The sequence below is a fragment of the Gadus macrocephalus genome, chromosome 4 (assembly GCF_031168955.1).
Source record: "Gadus macrocephalus chromosome 4, ASM3116895v1".
NCBI lineage: Eukaryota > Metazoa > Chordata > Actinopteri > Gadiformes > Gadidae > Gadus > Gadus macrocephalus.
The window spans coordinates 26136220-26160154 of record NC_082385.1 but is presented as its reverse complement, the minus strand read 5'-3'; the positions used below and the strand labels follow the sequence as shown (position 1 = coordinate 26160154).

The 23935-nt window shown below is 44.7% G+C and overlaps 1 protein-coding gene across 2 annotated transcripts in view; it reads right to left on the bottom strand.

Moving 5' to 3' along the window:
- Nucleotides 1-946: 946 nt before the first annotated feature.
- si:ch211-246m6.5 (von Willebrand factor D and EGF domain-containing protein) overlaps nt 947-23935 on the bottom strand; it is a 35469-nt gene continuing 12480 nt past the window's right edge. Inside the window, exons 13-34 of one of the 2 annotated variants that reach the window (XM_060050780.1) lie at nt 23630-23766; nt 22992-23153; nt 21273-21377; nt 19898-20012; nt 16593-16882; nt 15863-16082; nt 15041-15178; nt 12210-12686; nt 11077-11241; nt 10143-10531; nt 9068-9587; nt 7824-7919; nt 7191-7286; nt 6425-6520; nt 6092-6187; nt 5761-5856; nt 4695-4790; nt 4322-4417; nt 3623-3718; nt 3267-3389; nt 2690-2787; nt 947-2095 (exon numbers count right to left, since the gene is read on the bottom strand). In XM_060050780.1, coding sequence (XP_059906763.1) covers nt 2081-2095; nt 2690-2787; nt 3267-3389; nt 3623-3718; nt 4322-4417; nt 4695-4790; nt 5761-5856; nt 6092-6187; nt 6425-6520; nt 7191-7286; nt 7824-7919; nt 9068-9587; nt 10143-10531; nt 11077-11241; nt 12210-12686; nt 15041-15178; nt 15863-16082; nt 16593-16882; nt 19898-20012; nt 21273-21377; nt 22992-23153; nt 23630-23766 — 3722 coding nt within the window. In that variant the 3' untranslated portion in view covers nt 947-2080. The remainder of the gene's footprint in view (nt 2096-2689; nt 2788-3266; nt 3390-3622; nt 3719-4321; nt 4418-4694; nt 4791-5760; nt 5857-6091; nt 6188-6424; nt 6521-7190; nt 7287-7823; nt 7920-9067; nt 9588-10142; nt 10532-11076; nt 11242-12209; nt 12687-15040; nt 15179-15862; nt 16083-16592; nt 16883-19897; nt 20013-21272; nt 21378-22991; nt 23154-23629; nt 23767-23935) is intronic. The other variant, XM_060050781.1, reaches the window with a different exon arrangement.

Genomic DNA, 23935 nt, shown 5'->3' with positions numbered 1-23935 from the left:
CACTTCCACCCGCGGAACACCAAAAAAGTGTAAAACCCCCCCTTTGTGTCCTGCATTTAGTTAATAAAGCATAATGGCACAACTCAGTGGAACCAACTGAATGATCTCATGTGTTCAGCCCATGATCATACCCCTTCAGATTAAATACTCCAAGCATAGCAGCTGTTTGGCTAGAGCCAAGCTCTGTTGGTTATCCTATCAGCACACCTGGAATATCCTTCCAGCCCTTTGGACCCCAGCAGGTCTCTGTGGTGAGCTGCCCCGACGTTGGCCCAGTCTTCAGTCCTCCCACTGGCTCTGCCTCAACTCACTGCTGGCTTGGGAGACCAAGAGCTCAGTCCTCCAGAGACAGTGGAATCCCTGTACACCTGTTCAGTGTGGAGGGGAGGATATATCTATCCTTCCTCCAAACACTGAGGGAGGGTAGTAATGGACCCCAGGAGGGAGGGGGACATATTTGATAGTGCACATATTCTACCTGTCTGAAATGACCCCCCCCCCCTACCTCGCTTATTCTGGGATTATACATCTGCTACACACCAAATCACATTACTCAAATGTAGTGACCCATATTTTACTCCCTCAAAGATCCAGAGAACCAATTAGAAACAGAAACCCTGCATAAAAAAACAACACAAATAAATAACTAAGTTAAACTTATATATTCAACTGAATTGAATATAACATGCACATAATATACATTTTATACACCGGCAGCACCAAGGTAATTGCTGTCTATTGCAGGGCTTTCTACACACCCGTAGTTGATGCCGTAGCAAACTGAAATGTTAAACATAATTGAACTCTCCATGGCAATGTCTAGTCATCATTTGTAGTATAGTTGCTAAAACCCCTTTCACACATAGTTCCCGGGTAATTAAATGAATAACAATTTTGAATTCCAAATTGTATGATGAATACATTAATACATTGCTGTCAAAATTAAAACTTTTGGGAGACTTTAAGTTTATTAGCAAAACAATGGATATACACCATTTTAATACAAATAACAGATGGTACTGACTAAAATATATACAACATCACAAAAAGAGGAAGACATCAACATCTGAATAAATAAATAGCGATAAAATTTAAAATAGATCTAAAAATTATATAATAAAGTATAACAATTAGACAACTAGTATAAAGATAAAAAAAATACAATTTCTCTATTCAATGTATTTTTATATACACAACAAACCTAAAGGCGGTCCTTTTAAATGTACTATAAATGACTATAGTGATGTGCAACACACTTAAAGGTTGGGTATGGGATTTGCGAAACGCCAGCAGATTTTGAAAATACACAACTCAAATGGTCCTACCCCCTCTCCTTCAACGCTGACTGACTCCACCCATTCCAAGTACCTGGACGCGCAATCATGCACGAGCGCGAAAACAGATGCGCGAGAGCGAGCCAGGCTAGCGTAGGTTTTTCGTTAAACAACATGGCAACATTAAAAAAACAACATGGGGATGGTGGCGTCTTGTCTGCCATGGAAATTGTCTTCTACTGCTAGGTCCAAATGTGGATCAACTAGTTCCAGTAGCTACCGCAGGATAACAACAAACAGGAGCTTGCTTTGGGTCACGAGCTCTGGGTCACGAGGGGGAAGGGGAGTACAGTACGACCGTTTGATTGACGTACTTACTGTCCAATGCAACTCGGTGGCTCTGGAAATCATTGGCTGGAGTTTTTCGAGCCCTGCCCGTTCCACAGATGATTGACTTGTTTAATTTTCATGTCAGTACTTCTAACTCAGTGGCTGTAAGTGGGTTATGATAAGGATTTCAAGTAATTCTGCAAAAATGGCCAAAAAAAAAAATCCATACCCAACCTTTAAATAAAGGGTGCTAAACTTTCGGCTGGCTGAAACACTGCTATTTGTCAGCTCAAAATGTCCATATTAATGGCCGCCACAAACTGTCACAAAACCGTAACAAGGAATAGTTGTATTCTCTGGTTTAGCTTCACACCAGGTCCTTTGTCTGGTTTCTAGTGATATGGAGGATGGCTTTTTGTTCTTTGAGTGCTGGGATGAGGGCAGTGGATTTGCTTTTGTGACTCTACAGCTCAGCCTCAAGGATTTAGGATCTGAGGAAACAGTGGCAAAATGATATTGCTGGTTGTAATTAGTTTAAGGAATTGAGAAGATACAGAAAAAGTGCCTCACAGAGATTGATGGAAAATCTAGAAAGGTTCATCAAAAGAGAGCGGAAAAAAGAGTGGACGAGAGCCTGATTTTGAAATAAACAACCAAAAACAGGCTCCGAATATATCACACTCACTAATAGTCGATGGAAGGCCATTTCTGAAGAATTAAGGTTTACTTCAGACACATTTAAAAAAAAAAAAAAATGCAGACAGAATCTGCTGCGAAATGAATTTGCGAATACTAACAAACCATCATGACACACATTCTCCAAGAACAGCATATATTTTATTTTTGTTCGTCTGTGTTATCCATGTGGATACTTTATTTCTTGTCTATGTTGTATGTGTCTGCTGTGTGTGACGTTTTCAAGCTACTGTAACTTTGAATTTCCCCTGGAGATCAATAAAGTATACATCTATCTATCTATCCAACAAATACAAAAGGGTTCCTACGGATTTCGTAAGGACCCCAAATGATAGTGACTCAGGGTCCGGTCAGAGAGCCTTAACACGTTGCATTGAGGTGTGGCTTACCTTTTGGGAACAAAGAGAACCATTGGAATCATTCCTGCAGGCACAGACGTTAGGCCGGACACAGCGACTCCCGTACAGGCAGACGTGTTGACAGTGAGCTGGAAGACCAAGTAAAGGACCAGGATGTAAAGGACAATTTTTATTAGATATTTATAAATAATTCAGAAAGGTTAGACTGAAGCACTCTTTAGTTCAGCAGTCAATCCTCAAACTGAATCAGGCACCTAATCCCTGATCAAATGCACTCTGATTGGCCTTAAAAGTTGTCGTCATTGTTATGATGAATGTATGTATTTTTATTTTAGGATCCTGTCTTGATGTCCTGTTTTTGATGTCCTGTCCTGATGTCTTGTCTGTGAGGTTTGTAAATAGAGCTGATGGGATGCAAGACACATTTCTGACTTGCTCTGACAATGAAGTACTATCGTATCATATCATATATACTGTATATATATAAAACATCAATTTTATTCCAAATAAGTGTTTAGCAGTTGGACTGTGGGGCTGGGTGGGGCTGCACACCTGTTGTAGATCAAGTAATCAGTGCGCACAGGTTCAACCAGCCATCTCCACCCACCTGACGCCTGATGTCCACCGGGGACGCGCCGCGGAATGGCTGCGCCAAGGTCACCGCTGCTGATCGCTGCCGCGGCGCGTACGTCCCCGGTGGAAATCAGGCGTGAGTGTGTGTGGAGATCTCCTGCATGGCAGTGGAGCGCCATTGTCATGTTTATTTACTGCAACTTTTACAATAAACCAGACTTCAACACCACCACCCTTCGTCGTTTTCTGAAGGAGCCCATTAAAAGTCACCTAGGTGCAGTGTAGCATGGACCTTGTTACAGCCATCATGCACCTTGTTACTAACCCTATCAACGTTTCTGGCTCATGATGATACATAGAGAAGGATGCATTAAAAGAGAGAATACTTACGAATTTGACACAACCTGCCTTGCCATCCGGGTAAACAGAGGCAGGTGTTGGAACTCACACATTCCCCTCCATTAAAACACTTCTGGAGACAAGTAGCTGGACAGAGCACAAAGATAATACAGTTAAATCCAATAATATATATTTGTTCATAAAGTGAAAGTTGAAATTGCTATAAGTAAACTATGTAATGATAACGACATTTGGGGCTTTCGTACAAACAGAGAATTATCAAATCCGATAACTAGAACAAGGGTAGACATGTGAATATAAGTTTTTTAATCCACTCTCTTTTATCACAGTGTGTTGAATACTCTATCCTAATTGATCAATAAAGTTCAAAGGGTGTGTGTTGTTTTTCAATAACGACACCTCACAACAGGTACAAATAAACGTGCTAACAATCCAACATTAACACCAACGGTCGAATACAACGTTTGACCAGATGTTTTCCTTGACATGACACGTACTGCGGCAGAGGAACATTAGAATTTCAATAGAAGTTACTAATATAACTGTGTTATAATAACCCATATAAACCACTCAGGTGTGTCCCATCAGAACTTAAAGTCTGACAGGGATGGTAATGCATTCGTGTTGAAGCCTAAGCATCATCGCTGTGGTTTAGCTTCGGGGTTCATTCCTTTCATACACTGTGCGGGCTAAACTGTTTCTACTCTTTGAGTTTCCAGGACTACTTACGTTTATCACATCTCCTGCCCCTCCAGCCTGACGGACAGTCACACACACCTGGACCCACGCACCTGCCACCGTTCATACACATAGGTTCACACACACCTACAGTGAGGGAGAGATTAAAACGTTGTTTATGTTTGCCGACCGGGTTCTCTGCACAGAACTAACAACGATTAACACATTATTTGGTAGAGTCGGAGAATGCAGAGAAGAAGGGGAAGAAAAACATTGAGGCACTAATCCAAGGCCTTTTACACAAACATCGCCGGTCAACTGTGTTGCTCACAGTTGGAAAAGGGATGATAAACACAAGGATGTGGTGGTACAGTAGATGGAGCGAGCTAGAGGGGGGTGTAGCGAGGGAGGGGACAGGACTCACTTTTGTCGCAGTGCTTCCCGGTGTAGCCATCTGGACAGGAGCACATGTTGTTCCTCATGCACACACCGCCATTCTTACAGGGGGGAATGCACACCGCTAAGGATGAAGGAGGGTCGTGATTAAAGGTGATGGAGGCAAGACAAGCCAATGTGTGTTCAGATGTAACAACTGTTAAAAAACTAATTTTATGTAATATATATATATATGCTATGGCATACGAGATGCATTGAATATATGTCAGGGCTGAAGATTCTACTTGTGCCACTGGTGCCACAAACATTTTCAGTTGGTGACTCACTAACAAATGTTATTTCTATGAATATAGAAATAAAACCACTAGAAGGATCAATGACCTGGTGACCAATGACCACCATTGACCACCAAGTCAGGGGCATTTTGGCCAAGACAACATAACATTGACCAAACTTAACATGCCGTGGTCCCACTTGTGCATCATTTGAATGATAAATATGAGGTGTGGTTTGAGAGCATGCCAAGAGGGTCATTTGCGTCAGTCTCACAAGTGTGTGTCATTGACACACTGGGTGTATCATTGTAATGTTTGGTGTAATGGTGTGTTCCTGAATCCTTGGACGCCAGCCTTCCAAGTTGCACTTTTGATGTCATATCCGGTCTCGGAGCATTTATAGCGTTCCTGTTCGTTTTTGTGATCGTTTTTATCGTTTTTTATTGTTAGCTACATTAGCCTCTTTAGCAAACCAGCCCGAAAACAAAAAACAGAACCGTACATTGTATTGCACGCACACCCAGACCATGCAATGCATAAATTGGTGACCAGAATAAAGTAGCAATGTCATCAAGTGTGTAAGAGAAATCGACATTAAAATGACCAACGTGGTACAAACACAAAGAAAATAAATCTCTTCACAGGCGCAGCAATTTTGTTGAGAGCGTCATCACTGCTCTCGGTCTACTGTCAGAATTCCGAAAGATAAAGGGGGCGTGCCTCTGAGAAATGCCACAAGAAAGCTGGGAGATCTTCGACTTTCGACTCGGAAGCCTGGCATCCAGAAATTGAGAAACACACCCTAAGCCTAAGGGTTACCATGTTCACACTGCAATCCGTAGAATCCATGGGGACAGTTGCATGTGTCCAGTCCAACACAAGTTCCTCCATTCAGACACACAGGTGAGCAGAGTGCTGTAAACACATCAAAACATCAGTACACACGCACACACATCCACACACACACACACACACACACACACACACAGACACACACGCACACGCACACGCACAGACAAACACAAAGTAACAGGGGAGTTTGAAACACAGATACATGACCACACCACTTGCAAACTCAGAGGGCACATTAAATAGGATATACACAAACACAAAACACATTCAGGCAATGCAATTAAACACACAAACACACCTGTCTCACAGGAGGGTCCAGTCCAGCCCGGTTGGCACGTGCACTCGTCTGGCGATACGCAATGGCCCCCGTTATGACAGTGACGATTACACACCACTGTGGACCAGAAACATCAACATCAATAATGGCTAAAGACTTGCTACCATGACTGCTGCTATTTGTGAAGGAAATACAACAACTTGATACAAAATCTACACATTTACTCAGACATAGTAGCCCCGGTTTCTCTGTGAAATGGTTGTATTGGGTATGAAATAAACTTTTTATGAAAATAAACAGGGAATTAAAAATGATACACAGGCCAATGTTTCTCTGGGGCGGCTCCAGACTTACTGGTCTCACATCGTGGCCCAACAAAGCCATACAGACAGGAGCAGGTCTGCAGTCCCACACAGGTACCGGCGTTCTGGCAAGGGGAACTGCACAAAGCTGTGAAGATAAACAGTGACGCATTTTAGATTCCACCAATTTATACAGTGACACATAGAAGGAACATTTTCACTGTGGCTGCGGGGACATTTGTGGTTCTCAGTAAGCTTCTTCGGAGGATAACTCACCGAATGAATAATGAATACACTATAACCAATGGTAATACATATGCCACTCATTAAACTTAAATTAGCATGAACTCAAAAAATAGATTATTTGTGTACGTTGCTGCCGATAGCAGGGAGATAATTAATAAGGCTTAAAAAGACATATGAATGATGCATGACCATATTTCCTTGGATCAGTGTAGTAACCGACACGAAGTTGCCGGAACCCATTTTTATCTGAAATGCCCCTCTGGCATTAGCCACTGTCTGACACTCTCTGATGGCTGGCCTGGAAATTGCTGTGAAGCAACGAAGTTGTAGGTGTAACATGTTTTATATTCTGTTGCACACATCACATCTGTGACAGATTATGCATAATTGTGATGAATAGCCTTTCATACCATAAAGAAGTTGGGGAAAATAAGTAATGGGGTGAGTTTAACGAAAAATAAATGTAACATTTGAAAAGATGTTTGAATTATAAAAGTTGAATAGGCGATGGGCGACAAAATGTTGACACGTGAATGTGCATTTGACGCAAATAAAAAGCCATTATCCATTACCTCTTTCACATGCATCGCCGTGGTAACCCGGTGGACAGGCACACACCCCTGGCGCCACGCACTCGCCTCCGTTCTGACACTCGGGCAGACATATGGCTGAAAGGAAAAAGAGCTAAATCAAACCTTTTCAGAGTCGTTTTTACATTAGAGTTGACTGAAAGCATGAACCAAAGGTAACTGCAGTAAAAAGGCATCCAATAAAGCAAGGATATTTTCCTTTATTCCCTTTATTAAAGGTGCTGCAGTAAAGATTTAAGAACTTTGTTGAGGCGTACATTTTTTGAAATGGCATAGCAATCTGTAAACTATTATTGAGTGAAATGTGCTCAGAGGATATTGATTTGGAGTTGACTGCATGTGACCCAATGTGACAAATTATTTCTGACCGGTGCATATCTTCCCTGATTCATTCGGGATTCATGCCTGCCAATCAGAGGTGTGTGAAATGCAACACTTTTCAAAGATGGAGAAATGTAGGGATGGAGCAGAGAGGGAGGGGATGTTGTTTTGGTTGATTGGCTTCAAAACTTGGCTCTCTTTTGCTTTGTTCTCCTCTCTCTCTCTTTACAGTTCTTGAATTGACTGTAGCTTTTAAAGAATCACGGAAGAGTAAAGAAGAGCCTTTTCACTCACCAGTCTGACAGCTCGGCCCGGCGTAGCCCTGTTTACAGCGACATGAGTTGGGAGCGGCACACTCCATGTTCCCGCCACACGTGTGCCTGCAGAAGGCTGTAGTGACAGACAGGGGACGCCAAACAACAGTTAATCCCATCTGCTTTCTCTAACCAACACAGCTGCCGCCCCCCATGTTAAATATGTGGAGTGTGATACCTCTATCGAATCATTGTTTTCACCATTTATACTGCAAAAAAGAAATATAAATATGAAATTAGTGGGTTTATTTTCTGTGGTACGATGTGGTACTCTTTTCCATTGGAAGATATATTGGCCTGTACATCTTGTGTATGCATGTTCATGTGAAACTGACTTAAAGAATTTGACCAGTTTGCTAAGACCCCAGGTTAATTGTTGACATTGTGTAAGTCATGAGGTAAATCATTCATGATTTTAGTTCAACTCATCCCCTCTCGCAGTGTACGCGCGATCCAAAATTGACAAGCCATTAGTTGGCAAGAAATTGACAAGCCAGTTTTATTCTAAAGTGTAGTAGCCTCCATAACTGCCATTTTTTATTATCCAACACAAGTAAGCGCATACGAATTGCCCTGGCTAGGTGCCCGCAAGCTTAAAAAATCCACATGCGTGAGTGAAGATATTGGCTGTGTTTTACGCAGATCCTTCAGAATCCTGATGGCAGAGCAACACTTCAATATTACATATATGCATTTATTTTTTCGACTGCCTCGGCTTCTTCATTTCGTATGGCTCCTCAATCTATCCCTCTCAGCCTGTCTGAACTCAATTTCTTCTGCAGACTACTCTGCAGAAGTTTTTGCCAGGATGGTGGAATGCGTCCTCTAAATGCTCCTCTTGCATAAAACTCGTCGTGTCTAATACACATATTGGCAGTTCGAATGCACTTACATGTGTTGGAAAGACCAGAGACACAGCTATGGCAGCTGCTGAACACTTGTTTGGAATAGAATGGATGTCAACGGCTCGTCAACTGCGAGCCAATGTCGGAGCACGCCTACACAAAGAGAGGGGGTGAGTCGCCAAAAATCATGGCTCGATTCGATTTTTGACGACTCGGAAATCATCTCGACACAGATGTCAACGTATAACCTGTGGCCTTAGCAACCGGCCGAATCCTTGTACGCATGCTGCTCAGTATCTGTTGAGTCCAACCTGACTTCCACACGTGCACATTTTGATGAAATGAAGTGGACATGAAATGGAAAGGGGTGAATCCGTACCCCTGCATGTCCGCCCGTCTCCAATGTATCCCACGGGGCACGTCCCGCATCGGAGACCCCCTACTCTGGTCGGCTCGCAGGGCACCCCGGGGTGACAGGACAGGTCACCACACGAAGACGTCTGGGCCGCCGCCCCTCGGGCCGCCGCACCCCTCGGCACTGACTTAGCGGCCGAGGTGGTGACGCTGGATCTGTGGACCAGCCGGAGGGGGGGGTCCCGGGCTCTAACCCCGCCCTCTGGCACCTCGAGGAGGCCGGCGGTTAGCACGAGATCCTCAGGGTGCAAACGCTCGTCCCCGTCCGCCGAAGACTCTGAGGAGTCCGGGAGGGCGAAGGACAGCACCGCGGGGAGGACAGCCGTCAGCGGGGCCACAGGCCGGGGAGGGGCCCAGGGTTGGGCTGGCGTGGGAGCCTTGTGGTAGATCTGGGGGCCGGGCTGGATGGTCCACCTGGACGGGGCGGTCCCCCCGGGCTGAGGAGCCAATGGGGTCGTCCTGGAGACGGCGGCCGTTACAGGAAGCTTTGGAAAAAGGGAGATACAAAAGGTAAGGTATTTATGTGTACTAGGCAACTATATGAACTATACAAATGAACACAAAATACGTGTTTCAGGAAAATCGTTGGATCTCAAAATGTGGCGCATATACAATTTTTTTACCCATCTAGGTTTTCTTTGTAACCATCATGTTTTTAACTCTAACGTCTGTTTAAAACAGATTTAATTTATGGATCATTTTGGTAATACATACGATTATGCCGACCAATTTCAAAATTTCAATGGATATGTTTTGAAGGTAAATCAAAGTAGCCTAGTTAGGAAAGGCAACCTTATTTATGTAGCACTTCTCATACGCGAGGCAAACGATAATACAACATCCACATCGTGCTCACATACATCGTCATACAATAAAATAAAATATTAAAATAGATAAGAATGGATAAGTAGTAGTAGTTAGGTGCATCACTCCTTGTTCCCTTATACAAAACATAAAATTCCAGTGAAACCTTTCCTCTAATGTGTTGCTTCACTTTCTCCCTGGGCGTACCCTTGACTCCCCAGAACAATTTTGCTCACCGCAAGGGCTGCCTGAGACTGCTTCTGGGCCACCTGCCCTGGGACCACCTGTCCTGGGACCACCTGCCCCGGGGCCAACCGCCCCGGGACCACCTGCCCTGGGGCCCTTCGCCCGCTCCCCACGTTGGCAGTGCTCCCCATTCTGGCGTCCTGGTGCGTCCCCTGACCGCCTACATCCAGCGAGGACCGGACCGCGTGCCTCGGAGCTGCTGCGGCGGGGGGGGTGATGGCCTCCCTCCTTCCCATGCCTCCCCCGGCTCTGGTGACAGGCGAGGACAGGTGTTTGATGCCGTGCCGGGGGGGAAGCTGAGGCAGGTGGAGCTGGAAGGCGTGCGCGTTGGGGTTGTGGGGCGATCGACCGGCCGGAGAGAGCCGCGGTAGGGTGGAGGCTGAGGGAGGACACACAGAGGGGTGAGGAGAGACAAGGGCTGTGCAATTATTTGAATTTTGATCACAATTTCATTTTTTGGGGCAAACAATTTTTTAGATTTTTTAGATTTTTGATTTTAATAGATTTTTAGATTTTTTTAGGTTTTATATAAATCGCAGCTGAATACATATTTGTACATTATTTTCGATTGCAACATTTTCAATTTTTTTCAATCTGCAATTTCAGAGTTCTGTTACAAAGTGTTTTTTTTGGAGAGAAATTCTGAATAAATGCATCATGTTTTCAAACTCAAAAAATAATTATATGCATAATCGTGATTTCAATATTGACCAAAATAATTGTGATTATCATTCTTTCAATAATCGAGCAGCCTTAGGAGGGACACCACGTGATAGGGCATCGGTCATTAACTAACTTTCATTATTTGACAGACAGATTTAGTTACTTACAGACAGGGAAATGGTTTATGGGGAATGTTCAGGATATCGTTAAGGTGTGCAAAAGGCAAATGTACAACAGGCCCTCCCAAACAAACACCCTCACCTGCTTTGGCGTTCTTGGTGCAGACGCGACCGTTGCCGTGGAGACCGGGCGGGCAGCGGCCACAGACGAAGCCGACGTGGGGCCGCCGGCGGTTCACACACAGCACCCCCGGGAAGCAGGGGCGACTGGCGCAGGTCGAGGACACGTCGGAGGCAGGACGCCGCACTGGAAACAGCCCCGCGACATGACACATGATTGACAACTACTCATTTACATGTAGGGTTTTTTTCTGACGCTTTTATCCAAAGCGGTAGTGGCTAGTGCCACTACCACTCGAACATTTGTTACTTATTCCTGTTAATTATTTAACTTATTTTTACTTTTGATTGTATTTTTGCTGCTTTGTGTGTTGAGGTAGCAAGCACAATAATTTCATGCTTGTTTATTTGTACAATAAGAATGTAATAAAAGTAACTCTGATTCTGAACCATTCATTCAAACATTCACAAAGGCGGTGGAGTCAACCACGCAGGGTGACAGCAGCCAGCTCGTCAGGAGCAGTTAGGGTGACTCGCACTGGTACACCTCGACACTCAACTAGGAGGAGCCGGGAATCGAACTAGCAACCTTCCAGTTACCACCAGCCAATCCGCGATCTACCTCCTGAGCTACTGTCACCCTCTAGTCCTACTTTAATCTTTGACGTTCTTTTCTTTAATTAAGTCTATTATTAGCTGGTTGATATGCGTTATGGTTCACATATTTGGCTAGGTTGGTTGGTCCCATACGGGGAACTCCCTCGTCATGTATATTGACTGCTACTCTAGCAGATCACCAGAAGACACTCTTACAGATGCTACTGTAGTAGCAGCAGTAGATCATTGTGTGCTAGATCATCATGACTTCACCTGTCATCCAAATAGAAGGCCCCTCATGTGCATCAGTAAATGTGCCAGACCTGCCCAAAATAAGTTTGCAAATAAGGATAAACCTGCCAATATGGATAAACCTGCAGAAATAAAACGAAACATGGAGCGTTTGGTTTGAGCTCATGCCCTCTATTCAGCACACAACTAACAATGATATTGCATCGTTTATATACTATTAGTTATGTGTGTGTGTGTGTGTGTGTGTGTGTGTGTGTGTGTGTGTGTGTGTGTGTCTATGTTGTCTGCTTGAGTGTATCATCTCACCAGCAGCCGTTCTCTCCTCCTTGGAAGGCAAAACCGTATTAGCGGCCTTCACAACCGCCTCACTTTTGATAGACTGCCCAGGTTTGACTCTGTCCAGGCCTGCCGTGCTTCTCGCTACATACTTGGGCGTGACTTGCCCCTTATGGGACGGGTTTGAGATATTCCCCAGACTCTTCTTCAGAGTTTCAATCTTCTTTGGGTCGACCACGACAACCGGAACGATCCCGGAAGGGCTGGTCTTGCTCAGAGGACGGCCCGTCGTACGACCCGGGATTGCCTCAGCAGGGAAAACCCTGGTTTGCGACGGGAACGGGTTTCTTCCAGGAATCTCTCTTGTTGCGTCTGCTTTGGCTTGTGAGGGCCAAACTCCAGATGCGTCAGGAAGAATTCCCGGCCTGGTTTTGGATGGATACGGGATAACATCTGGTCGCTTGTAGACAGTGAAACGAGGAGCAGATGTGACACTGATAGGGGCCGCTGTATGGGTGTGTGTGCATGTGGAGAGAGAGAGCGAGAGAGCGAGAGAGAGAGAGAGAGCGCGCGAGAGAGAGCGCGACAGAGGAAGAGAGAGAGAGAGAATGTTAACATATTCCAATATCTTTATAAGAGATTCTCGAGCGAACAATTTACATGCTTCTCCTCAATCCTTGATTGACCTTCCCTGAAGGCCTGCACTTAAGTCAAATCAAAACATGACTATTAAACATGCTTACCTAAGTTAGCTAACTAAAGTCACCTCTTACTAAATCAATTTGTGATTCAGGATCAACAAAAAAACAAAATCGGTCTGTAATTAATCAACCACAGTGTATCCGTTTACCGTTAAATGTATCTATGAAAACCAAATGGTTTAAAGTCTAAGTTTAAAATGCATGACTATAGTAAAATATTAGATGTAATGTTTTATTATAATACAACATCAGATTTGGTGATCCAGGTTAATAAAGTGGTCTGATTTGTGCCCAAAAACAACAAAGAGTTTTGTGAACTTTTATGAACATGGCCTATCCAGTTGAACTAGGGGAACTCCTTACCCAATGAAAGTACCATAAGTCTCTCCCACGTTACTACTGCATTGTTGCTACAAAATACACAATATAGACTCATTTTAACACCACTACTATAACTACAAACAGGTACCATGAGGATGAATAAAATACATATCATATGTCAGTGTGGCAGAATGACATGGCCTACTACTGCATTGTGCTGTTGGCGGGGTAGCAGCAGTTCGATGTTTGTGTTAGAGCTTTGGTGGGACAGATTGACCACTCGAGGGGGGGGGGGGGGGGGGGTATCAGCAGATGTACAGCCAGTGGAGGTTAAGCTAACAGCTAGCCTAGTGTGAAACACTGGTTGACAGCAAGCGCAGACAAAAGCAAACACACCCGTCACAGCCAGACACCTCCGTCTAACCTCTCTCTCTCCTGCTCTCTCTCCTAGTCTCTGATTTGTCTGTGCTCAACACGTGTATGAAGCTTATTTAATTGTTTCATTCTTTAAATCTGAGGGAATCAGAATGCATGCAGAATATGCTTGATTATTATTAATTATTATTTATTTTAGATTGTTCATTGCACAAACAAAAAACAGAGTACCATGAGACCCCATAAATGCAGCAGGGTACAATGACTATCTGATAGAAGTAATTAGTAATTATTGACTAACTTTAACTCTCATAATAAGAACAAACCTAAACCTGATCGACATTATTGGCAATATGTTGGTCCTAAATTTCACCACCTAGTTCTTTTGAGAGTGCTATGGACTGGTCCATAGCACCAAATGTATATAATGTATGTGCTCAAATATAGATTAAACGGTTAAGTTATCATGACAGAATCTCTCTCTCTCTCTCTCTCTCTCTCTCTCTCTCTCTCTCTCTCTCTCTCTCTCTCTCTCTCTCTCTCTCTCTCTCTCTCTCTCTCTCTCTCTCTCTCTCTCTCTCTCTCTCTCTCTCTCTCTCTCTCTCTCTCTCTCTCTCTCTCTCTCTCTCTCTCTCTCCGTGTTCGACACTAAGAAACACATGGAGTTCTGTATGATCTGCATTTGTGTATGTGTTTTTGTGTGTGTGTGTGGGGGGGAGCATATCCCTCCATCTGGTTTCCAGTGCAGGGAGTCATGTTATCATGTTGAATGTATTCATACTAACTATTAACCCTTTAGTTTTGCTTAGGCTTAACACATTTATTTTGGCATTAATGGTGGAAGTGGATGTGGTTAGAATTATTGATATATGTTGTAAGGTGCATTGGATGCTCTTAAGATATGCCATAGCTGTCTGTCAGCTATACATGATTGAAATGCGAAGAGAGAATATTGGTTTTGCGTTTGCTGCGCAAATTGATGATTGACCTGATTGGGATTTCTGACCTTTCCCAGCTCTTTCTTTTGTGATCAATCATGGCATCTCTTCCATGATTCGCTCTCTTCTGCCCTCACTCTTTACAACTCTCCAATCTTACATACAGCACCATTTATTTTATATATCTAAATGAAAACATGCAAACCTTTAGTCAGAGTTTCCTATGTTATCTGACAAACTAAGTGATTGCATATGAGCCCATTGTGATGCAAAGCATTACAGATGGTCTGGCTGAGCATCACATGACTCAGGAAAGTCGGTAGAAGTTTACATGCGTCCATCTGAGGACTTTGAATTGTGATAAAGGCCTTTAAAAACAAAGTTGACGAATATCATGCTAACACCTAAACGGGATTGGAGTGAAGTAACCCTGAATGCGTCTGGTGGTTAAAATAAAAACATATGTGTAAATATATTCATAGTGTTGTGCACACAACAAATGGCTTGGCGTGTGTAGTAAACTCACCAGTACATGCAGTTCCATTTCCCAGCATGCCCTTGGGGCACGGAGCACAGCTGTAGGAGCCATAGCTGTTGACACACATGACCCCGGTGAAGCAGGGAGTCCTTTCACACTCATTCACGTCCTCCGCGCAGTGTGAACCTACACAAACAAGGAAACACAGGGCATGTTAGCCAAAGATAAAACCATAAACCTCCAGGACATAAACCAACTGTGGGGGTAAACACTGGCTACAGCAATAGCCCTTCTGATAGAAATGGATCCGGTTGAGGTCACCTTGATCGCTTACCTGCTTTGACCAATGATGGATAGTGACAACACCAGGTACTAACTGTATCCAGAGTGTGATACCAGTGTTCAGTGAAGTGTTGGTATGTATAACTGTTTGTGTTCTCCTTATAATTACCTCTTTACGAACATTAAAAAATGTGATCTCCTTCTATGGCTCGGGTGTATCATTATTTAGGATAGTTTATGCTGTAAATAAGTGTCTGGCAAATATAATCAACTTTTTAAATTTCTGGTTTAATACCAATCAATCTAAATGCATGTATGCCTGGTATAATCTATTCTCACAATCAACCCCCAGTAAACCTGGTACGCCCTTTGTTCAGTTTTACAACTCAAACAGCTAACATTCTTGGGCTTTTATGGGATGCTTTACATGCAAATTGACAGGTGTATCTGTTTAACTATCACTGTTTTGAGGTGAAAACTTCATCAATGGGTAGGCATGGCCAGTGGGGGATGGCTGCTTTCTAAAGCAACTCTTTTGGCATCGGGTTTCCAGTATTATGGGATGCCCTCTCCCTCTCCCTAACTCACCCGTCATTCCTGGAGGGCATTCGCATCGGTAGCCGCTCATCTTGTTGACGCATGTGCCCGGGCCGCACGGGCCTGACCGGCACCGGTCCATGATGTCGGCGCAGAGGTCGCCATGGGAACCCTCGGGGCACACACACAGGTAGCGCCCGCTTCCGGCGGGAAAGCTGACGTCCGTGATACAAGTGCCGCCGTTTTGACACCCGCACGGCGCTACGTGGATCTGGCGAGTGAGACACATGCAGTGGTTAAGTGTGAAGGTCTGATTGGCTAGCGTATAAAGGCGTAAGTTAGCAAACTTTCAAAATGGCTTTGGGTCAATGGGTGGGGAGTAGTGCTTATAATCAGTGCTACAGCGCAGAGTTGGCTACATGGTTACTACCTAGAGAATGTTCTGCTGCTCCCGATGGCCAGTTCACTACTGATTGGTGGTCACTTATTCGTAAGTTTCGTAGCAAATATACAAATGGTACTGCTCCTCTCCTCCACCTCCTCATCCACTTCTTCTCCTCCATCCTCCTCCTCCTCCACCTCCTCCTCCTCCTCCTCTCCTTCATCCTCCTCCTCCTCCTCCTCCTCTCCTTCATCCTCCTCCACTTCCTCCTCCATCCTTCTCCACTCCTCATCCACTTCCTCCCCTCCATCCTTCCCCTCCTCAGCCTTCTCCTAGACTTCCCCCTCCTCCTCCTCCTCCTCCTCCACCCAACCACCTCCTGCTACTCCTCCTCCTTACCTCCACCTCGTGGCTGCTCTGGGCGCTGCACTCGTCCGACAGCGTGAAGCGGACCATCCGCCGCCCGCCGCCCTCCTCCTCCTCCTCCTCCTCTTCCTCCTCCTCGCGGGGAGACACGCTCCAGATGAGGAGGCCTGCCGGGGAGACGCTGGCCCCCGCGGGGCCCCCCTCCAGCTGGAAGAGGAGCGCTGAGCCTTCTGGGTCGGAGGCGGCCAACTGGAAGACAAAGCTCTCCCCGGCGAAGGTCTGGAGGCCAGCCTGCGGACGGTGGAAGGCGGGGGGCTGGTTGACTGGAGAGAGAGGGAGAGAGAGAGAGAGAGAGAGAGAGAGAGAGAGAGAGAGAGAGAGAGAGAGAGAGAGAGATTTCTTACTTAGATTTCTTATTTCTTACGATATGAAAGTATGAAATGACTGAAGTTCTCCAAGTCCAAAAATGTAAAACTACTGGCAACCACACAGGTTTACACTTCCACCTCATCATGCCAGGAACCACAGCTGGATACAAAGAAATCACATTGGTAAAGGAAATTGAAAAGACTGGCGGAAATGTCTTCTTTTTATTCACTCCAGAGGAGTATTAAAAAAGCTGGTGTTTACTACAAAAGACAGAAGAGCAGCATGAAACATGAACTTCTGCATTAGAATGTTCCTCTGAAATTACTTCATCTCTCTCGTGTGTGTGTGTGTGTGTGTGTGTGTGTGTGTGTGTGTGTGTGTGTGTGTGTGTGTGTGTGTGTGTGTGTGTGTGTGTGTGTGTGTGTATGTGTGTGTGTGTGTGTGTGTGTCTCTTTCAAGGTTTAAACAACCGTAAAGGATATGTTGGGAATTCGGTGCCTTGTAATTGGACACTTATCCCCTTTGATGCTGCAAAAGGGGGGAAGGGAGAACGAAGCTACACCAAAAAACAGTGTTATTGTTGTCAAAACACAACTAATGACCACACCACCCACACTTAGTGCTAAGTACTTTAGCAAAACGACATTAACTGTGCAACCAAGTAGGACCAAACTTCAAAGATATGCATGCAAAAAAAATGAACGCACACTATCATATTTGCCTGCATCACAGCAGTCATCATTTATTATTTTCTTAAACTTGGTAGCTGTTCGATTAGAAACCCTTTTAATACCCTTTCTACAGCATCTATTACTACAGTAGGGACATTTGTAGCGACTGATAATACCCTATCGTCAACTGGAATTCACTTAATTCATTTGTAATTTATTGATGGCCAGATGCAGTAATTATGTCTTTGTTTCCACTTAAATTCATAATTAACTCATAACGGTCCAATTCTGTATCCTTGTTTCCACTTTAATCTAAGTATGATTTAACCGGCTGCCATTTTAATCCTCCCTGCTCAGACGGGGGACTCCAGGTTCCTGAACAGCTGGAGAACCACCAGACCCCCACGAGACCACCCATCTCTAGAGCACCCCAGCTCCCCGGCGGTCTGCCTTTTAAAAGCTCCAGATGCACTGACACTTTACAAGAGACGTGCCACCAAAGGCAAGGCACAATGACACTTTGAATCCCTGTACGGAAGCGAGCGCTTTCGGAGAGCGCATTCAGACGGGGCGTGGGGTTTGGAAGATCACATGCATGTGTGTTGGTTTTTTATGTGTATGATTGACCTGCTTGTTAAAATGTGGACAGACTAAATACGCTTCACGTGTTTAGGTGCAGTGAGGCCACATATTCACACAACATATTCACATTAACATGACACAATAAAATTACGACTAAGACAGCCGAACAGAAGAAGTCCCCCTATTCATCAGGCCTGCCAGGACTTTGCTGATATTCTGTGTGGCTGTAGATATTTTGCGTGACTGTATATTATCCATGCAAGTCATATGTAATTTGTCAAGTAAGAATGAAACAATACATTTTGATAGAACCATAGACAAGACATTCCATGCAGGGATTGCGCTGAGAAGTGCACAGATCGGTTGAATTTGCCGCAATATTCCTTGGCCGGGCCGAGGAGCTGTGGAGCGAGATGACAAGGATCACTGGACACAAACAATCTGCCCTGACTAGTGGAGTGGAGCCAGGCACGTGCAAATGAGCTGTTTTTTTCAACAGGTCTGACCTAGCCCCTCACCCCCGAGAACTCAGCAGACTGGGTCTCGTTCCACCATGGTCCCAGAACCGCCCTTTGACACTGCAGACATTCTCATTACGGAACCCCCCCCCCTCCCAACACAGTTATCTCAACGACATCTTGACGACCCCCTTTCCCTCCTTTTCCCCAGCCCATTCATCACATCCAGCCACTGGGGACAGGAGCTGTCCGAGTGCCGATCCAACAAAGCCATGGGTCCAGACAGCACCCACCCAGGATGCTTAAGGCGTGTGCCGGCAAAGCTTGCAGGAGCCTCTTAGGTGCCTCACTGCACCTAAGAGGTTCCAGGACCTCTTCAACCTCTCCCTAAATGCTTAGTTATGGTTGAGGTTGAGGCCCCATTACGTCCTTGCGAACCCTCCTTGCGTCCACCGCAAGGGCCGGACGTGCGCCTCCCAAAAATTGTAACCTTCCGTCGAGGTGATGACTCTTCGACTGCGTTGAAGAGTCTGCCTGTCATTGCGTTTTGTCGATGAGGAACCATAACAGAGCCTTAAGGCTCAAGAAGGTCCCCCATCCGTGGAAGACCTCCTGCGTTGCGCCCTCATGCGGACGCTCCAGTAATCTCAATGGTGATCATTGTAGACGACGGCATCGTGTACCTGCTGCACACAGGGTTCCCTCACACCTAGATAGGGCAGACTGCATAGTGAGTTAGGTTTATTTTACTTGGTCTAGGGTCTGGGGAGGACAACCTCCAGCTCAACATCGCCAAGACCAAGGAGCATGTGGTGGACTCCCTACAGAGCAGAAAACCTCCAAACCCATGTTACTATCCAGGGGGAGGAGGTCGAGATGGTGGTCTATGATAAAATGGGGTAGATGGGAAGCATCTGATGCCTGTTTCCTAACTGCCACCCCCTCATTTTTACGTTAACAGGAAGTTTATAATTTGTGTATTGTATTTTACTCTTTGTATTTTATTGTATCCTTATTGTTGCCTATATTCCTGCCGCTGTTACCACCCACATTATTCCACCTAAGGATTAAATAAGGTTGTATCTTAAGTTATCTTAACTCAATGCACCATCGCTTGCAATCCATTGCGAGCAGAGTTCACAGTTATCGTTAGCGCAAAATTGCGCTAAATGTGGCCATGGTGAAACGGCAAATTCTTGGGAATGACTTTAGAAACTGGCTTGAGACAGGGCTGAGGAGTGTGAGATTGCGTTCCAACCTTGGTTAAACGACCAGGAGAACTTGGAGGAGCCCGGGTCACATAGGAGACAGGGGCTGCTGGGGTTGGAGTCGCCGTCTCCAAAACACATGCCGTCTATGTTGCACGTCCTCTCCTAGACCACACACACACAGACACACAGACAGAGAGAGAAAGCCATAAATACCCAGTAAACAGATACTCTTCCAGGGAGAGAGCAGAAATAGGTGTTATGAGAATAAACAGAAAGTTAAAATCACGAGTCACAACGTTCAACATTTTAAAGCAGCTCTCTGGAATGCTGTTAATATTTTATTATTTATTCTCCCTCCTCTAAGGTTTTTTCTGATCCAGCTGGGTCTCCCTGCGGTCGCCAGATAACACACAGGAAATGATCAACCAGTTAACCCTGTCCAGTCTGCACTTATTAAATTACAGTTCCACTTTGGCACGCAAAGTTGCATAGCCCAGGTGTATTTGCGTGTGGGACACTGCAAGGTCTGCATGTAAGCAAGCTTGTGTGTTAGCCATGGTTGTGTGTTTGAAATGAAAGGTGTGACGCTGTGTGTGTGTGTGTGTGTGTGTGTGTGTGTGTGTGTGTGTGTGTGTGTGTGTGTGTGTGTGTGTGTGTGTGTGTGTGTGTGTGTGTGTGTGTGTGTGTGTGTGTATTGGGCCTATTGGAAAGCATTAACACAGAGACTGTGTATTTAATGAATCCTTGGTCACCATTAGGCCTTCTGTGGTCCAACGTGTGCTTTAAGCCGCCCTGGCTAGCCATGTTGTAGCCATTCTGAAGCCCTGAATAAGTAGCAATGTGCACTTATGAAGCCCTTGTGTTAAATTTTTAAAGCCTGCGCTGTAACAATTCATTATTAATGTCAACAGTATCAACGCAGTTGATACATATTTAAATGTTCTCTTTTACAACCACGTCTACAAATAAACGTTTACACTATTCACAACAATCTGCCAAACCCATCTCCCGATTTACTCATCTATTGAAACAAGAATGTAATCTCCTGGGTTTTGGTAGGCTCGGGGATTTTTGGTCTGTAGGAAACCAACATCAGCTGATGAACCTACATCAGGGGAGTAATATAATTCAGTGAACTAATGTGTTCAGCTTGTATTGCCTTACTACAACAGATGAGTACAAAAGTCTTCCCTCGATAGTAACGTGTTCCACTGAAAACTGTTTTTGGTGTTGGAAAATGTTAGCGTAGGTTGGACCACCCCCCATTTAGCCTTGAGTACAATATGAATCCAGCTAGCAATAAAATGATTATGTTTTGTTTTTGGCTCCACTACAAATATTAACATAATTCACGCTCTGTGTTCCTAAGGCCTTGGACGTTTTTTGGATGCGTTTGTTTGACCGGTGAGTGGAAGAGTTTACCTTTAACTTACAGAGTCCAGACGGTGAGGCCTCACACTGTTGGCACATGCCGTCGTAGATGGTCAGCACTTTGCCCTCGCTGTACTGAGAGCCATCGTTGGTCACCTGGTTCAGGGAACAAATATCACCACTATGATACGATGTAGGATGATGAGATTAAACTCATTGGCAGTGTGGCATCCAAACCCTTCACAATCTCCTACACAGTCTGCGATCAATCAAGTCCTCCGGGGGTTCTACAACCAAACAAGTGATTTGACATGGTCTTAAAGGTGACATATTATACCACCAGGTGTGGGTGTGATTAGCCGATACAAGCCGTTTCGAAAATCTGCCTCTTCTGACGCCACAAGTGGGCGTGTCCACCTAGATGTATGACGGATAGATGAGCAATGTTTGCTACAGTCCACTGGGTAGGCTGGTAGACTGATCTATCCAGCGTACATTTAGGCGTACACAACAACTTGTGATGTCAGAGGAGGCAGATTTTCAAAACAGCTTGTAATGGATAATCACACTCACACATGCTGGTACCTTAAAAGGACAAATTGCTGTGACTCATCTTCAATACCATCACTTATCACACAAGATCCTGTCCCTGTCTTCAACAGAAACACAGGGAAACTAGTTGATTTCTTCATACATTTCACCATTTAATCCCAGATATTGACATCCATGTTGATACACGTGAAACACAATCAACATTCAACACTTTGACTAAAACATGGAATATATGCTCATTTGTGCCCTATTTCTGCATGAGTGTCTTGGTGGGTATGCAATTCGCCGAGAGAGAAAGAAAGTCTCGTGTTCAAATCGCTTGTAGCAGAGTAAACATTGAACTGCGGCCATGTTTTGATAGAGAACGTAATACTAACGCCTTGCAAATCTCAAATCTCCCTCAGCGTCTATCCACACATGTTCAACACAAGCGGCCTTGAACCAAATCTTAAATAATTTAAGCTAACCATATATGCGCCATATGTACGGCTTTAGAAGCGATAAGTCAAACTCACATTGGTATGGCCCCTAAAAAAGCAAAGATGCCATCCAGATGTCAAGGCTCACCTTAAAATAATGCCAACCTGGATTGTTGTCGGCGTCGACGCTACATATTTGAGCCCCGGTTCAAAAAGAAATCTGGGAATATGAGCAATTTCCGATACCGCAACGTTTCCTGACAAGAAAGGTATTAAAGGCTAGTGCGTAGGGTTGAACGATTTGGGGAAATAATGTAATAGCGATTATGTCCACCAATGTATGCAATTTTTTATGACCAACATTGGAGGCAGTAAGCATATAAAACTGCTCTTTCCTTTAGGCCGGGCCTATGTATGGAGATGAATGATGCATGAATTGATATTATAAAATCTTTAAACAACTATTGAATTGTAAAAGAAAATGACCGGATCTTCAATCAGTAACAGCAACAAATCTCAAAACAAATCGCAGCCTTTGTGATTTGGTTTGAATTCGATGAATCGTTCAGCCCTACTAGCGTCTTACCCTCGATTTCCATCGGGCTTAGGGCTTGTCATAGATGGACACAGACGTGGACGAGAAAGTTGTTATTACAAAGTATTGGTTTACTTGGATCATGTCATTGTTTGTGCTTGGTGAAACAGTGCAGGCAGTGGGGCTTAGTTGACACATTGTTAGGGGGATCCAATACAACAACGTTTCCTGACAAGTTTGGGATTAGAGGCTAGTGCTAGTTACCCTAATTTCCCAGCGGGCGTAGGGCTTGTCCTCCATCATGAAGTCCTCGCTGAGGACGGCCGTGCTGCTCAGGGACGGGACCACGCAGTCCAGGGCCTTGGAGCTCAGGAACTTGGCTTTGGTGCGCTGGTTCTCCCCCGGAATCCACGCCCCGTTCATGTACTGTAACGAGGAGCCGATGAAGTCAGATCATGGAAGAGAAGGTTGATATTTAACAATTATTCGCCGAAGAGGTGAATAATTGTTTTAGTATTCTACATGTGATAAACAAACAAGATAACAATTTTTGCTGGCATTTATTTGTTTTTATTAGCAGTTTGTTAGCAATCACACGTGTTTTTGCGATGAAAACAATATTGTGAGTTTGAGATCTCAATCATGGGATATTGCCCAATATCCCGAGATAGCGAACCAATCAAATTTCACCATTTAGGAGGTTCACGTGTAGCATATACTAAAACACAGTATTGGCTAACGTGGATTATGTCATTGTTTGTGCTTGGTGGAACAGAGCAGGCCGTGCAGCTTAGTTGATGCATTGACAGGGGGATATGTGTCATGGATATGGGTGAGATGCTGAAACTGAAACTGGTCTTCACAAGCCCTTCAGGTTGACCTTGGACCTTGCTATATCTCACCTCGAGTCTGGTGGCGTGACAGCTGATGTCGGGGGAGTCGATAAAACCCAGTCCGAAGACCCGTATGCTGCGGCAGTCGAATAACCGGATGTCACACAGGCCGCTGCTCTCCAAGTCTGTGACCTCCACCGGCTGGCCTATCATAAGACAGATCACTGTTATCTCATATGCAGTCTCTCCCCCAATCCGAAGACAGCGGGCAATCATCCAGTCAACCAACCAAAAAGTTGCTTAACAAGTACAAAAGTCAGGCATGTATGGCACTGTGAATATGAAGGTGAATTCTTTTTTGTAACTCTTCATGTA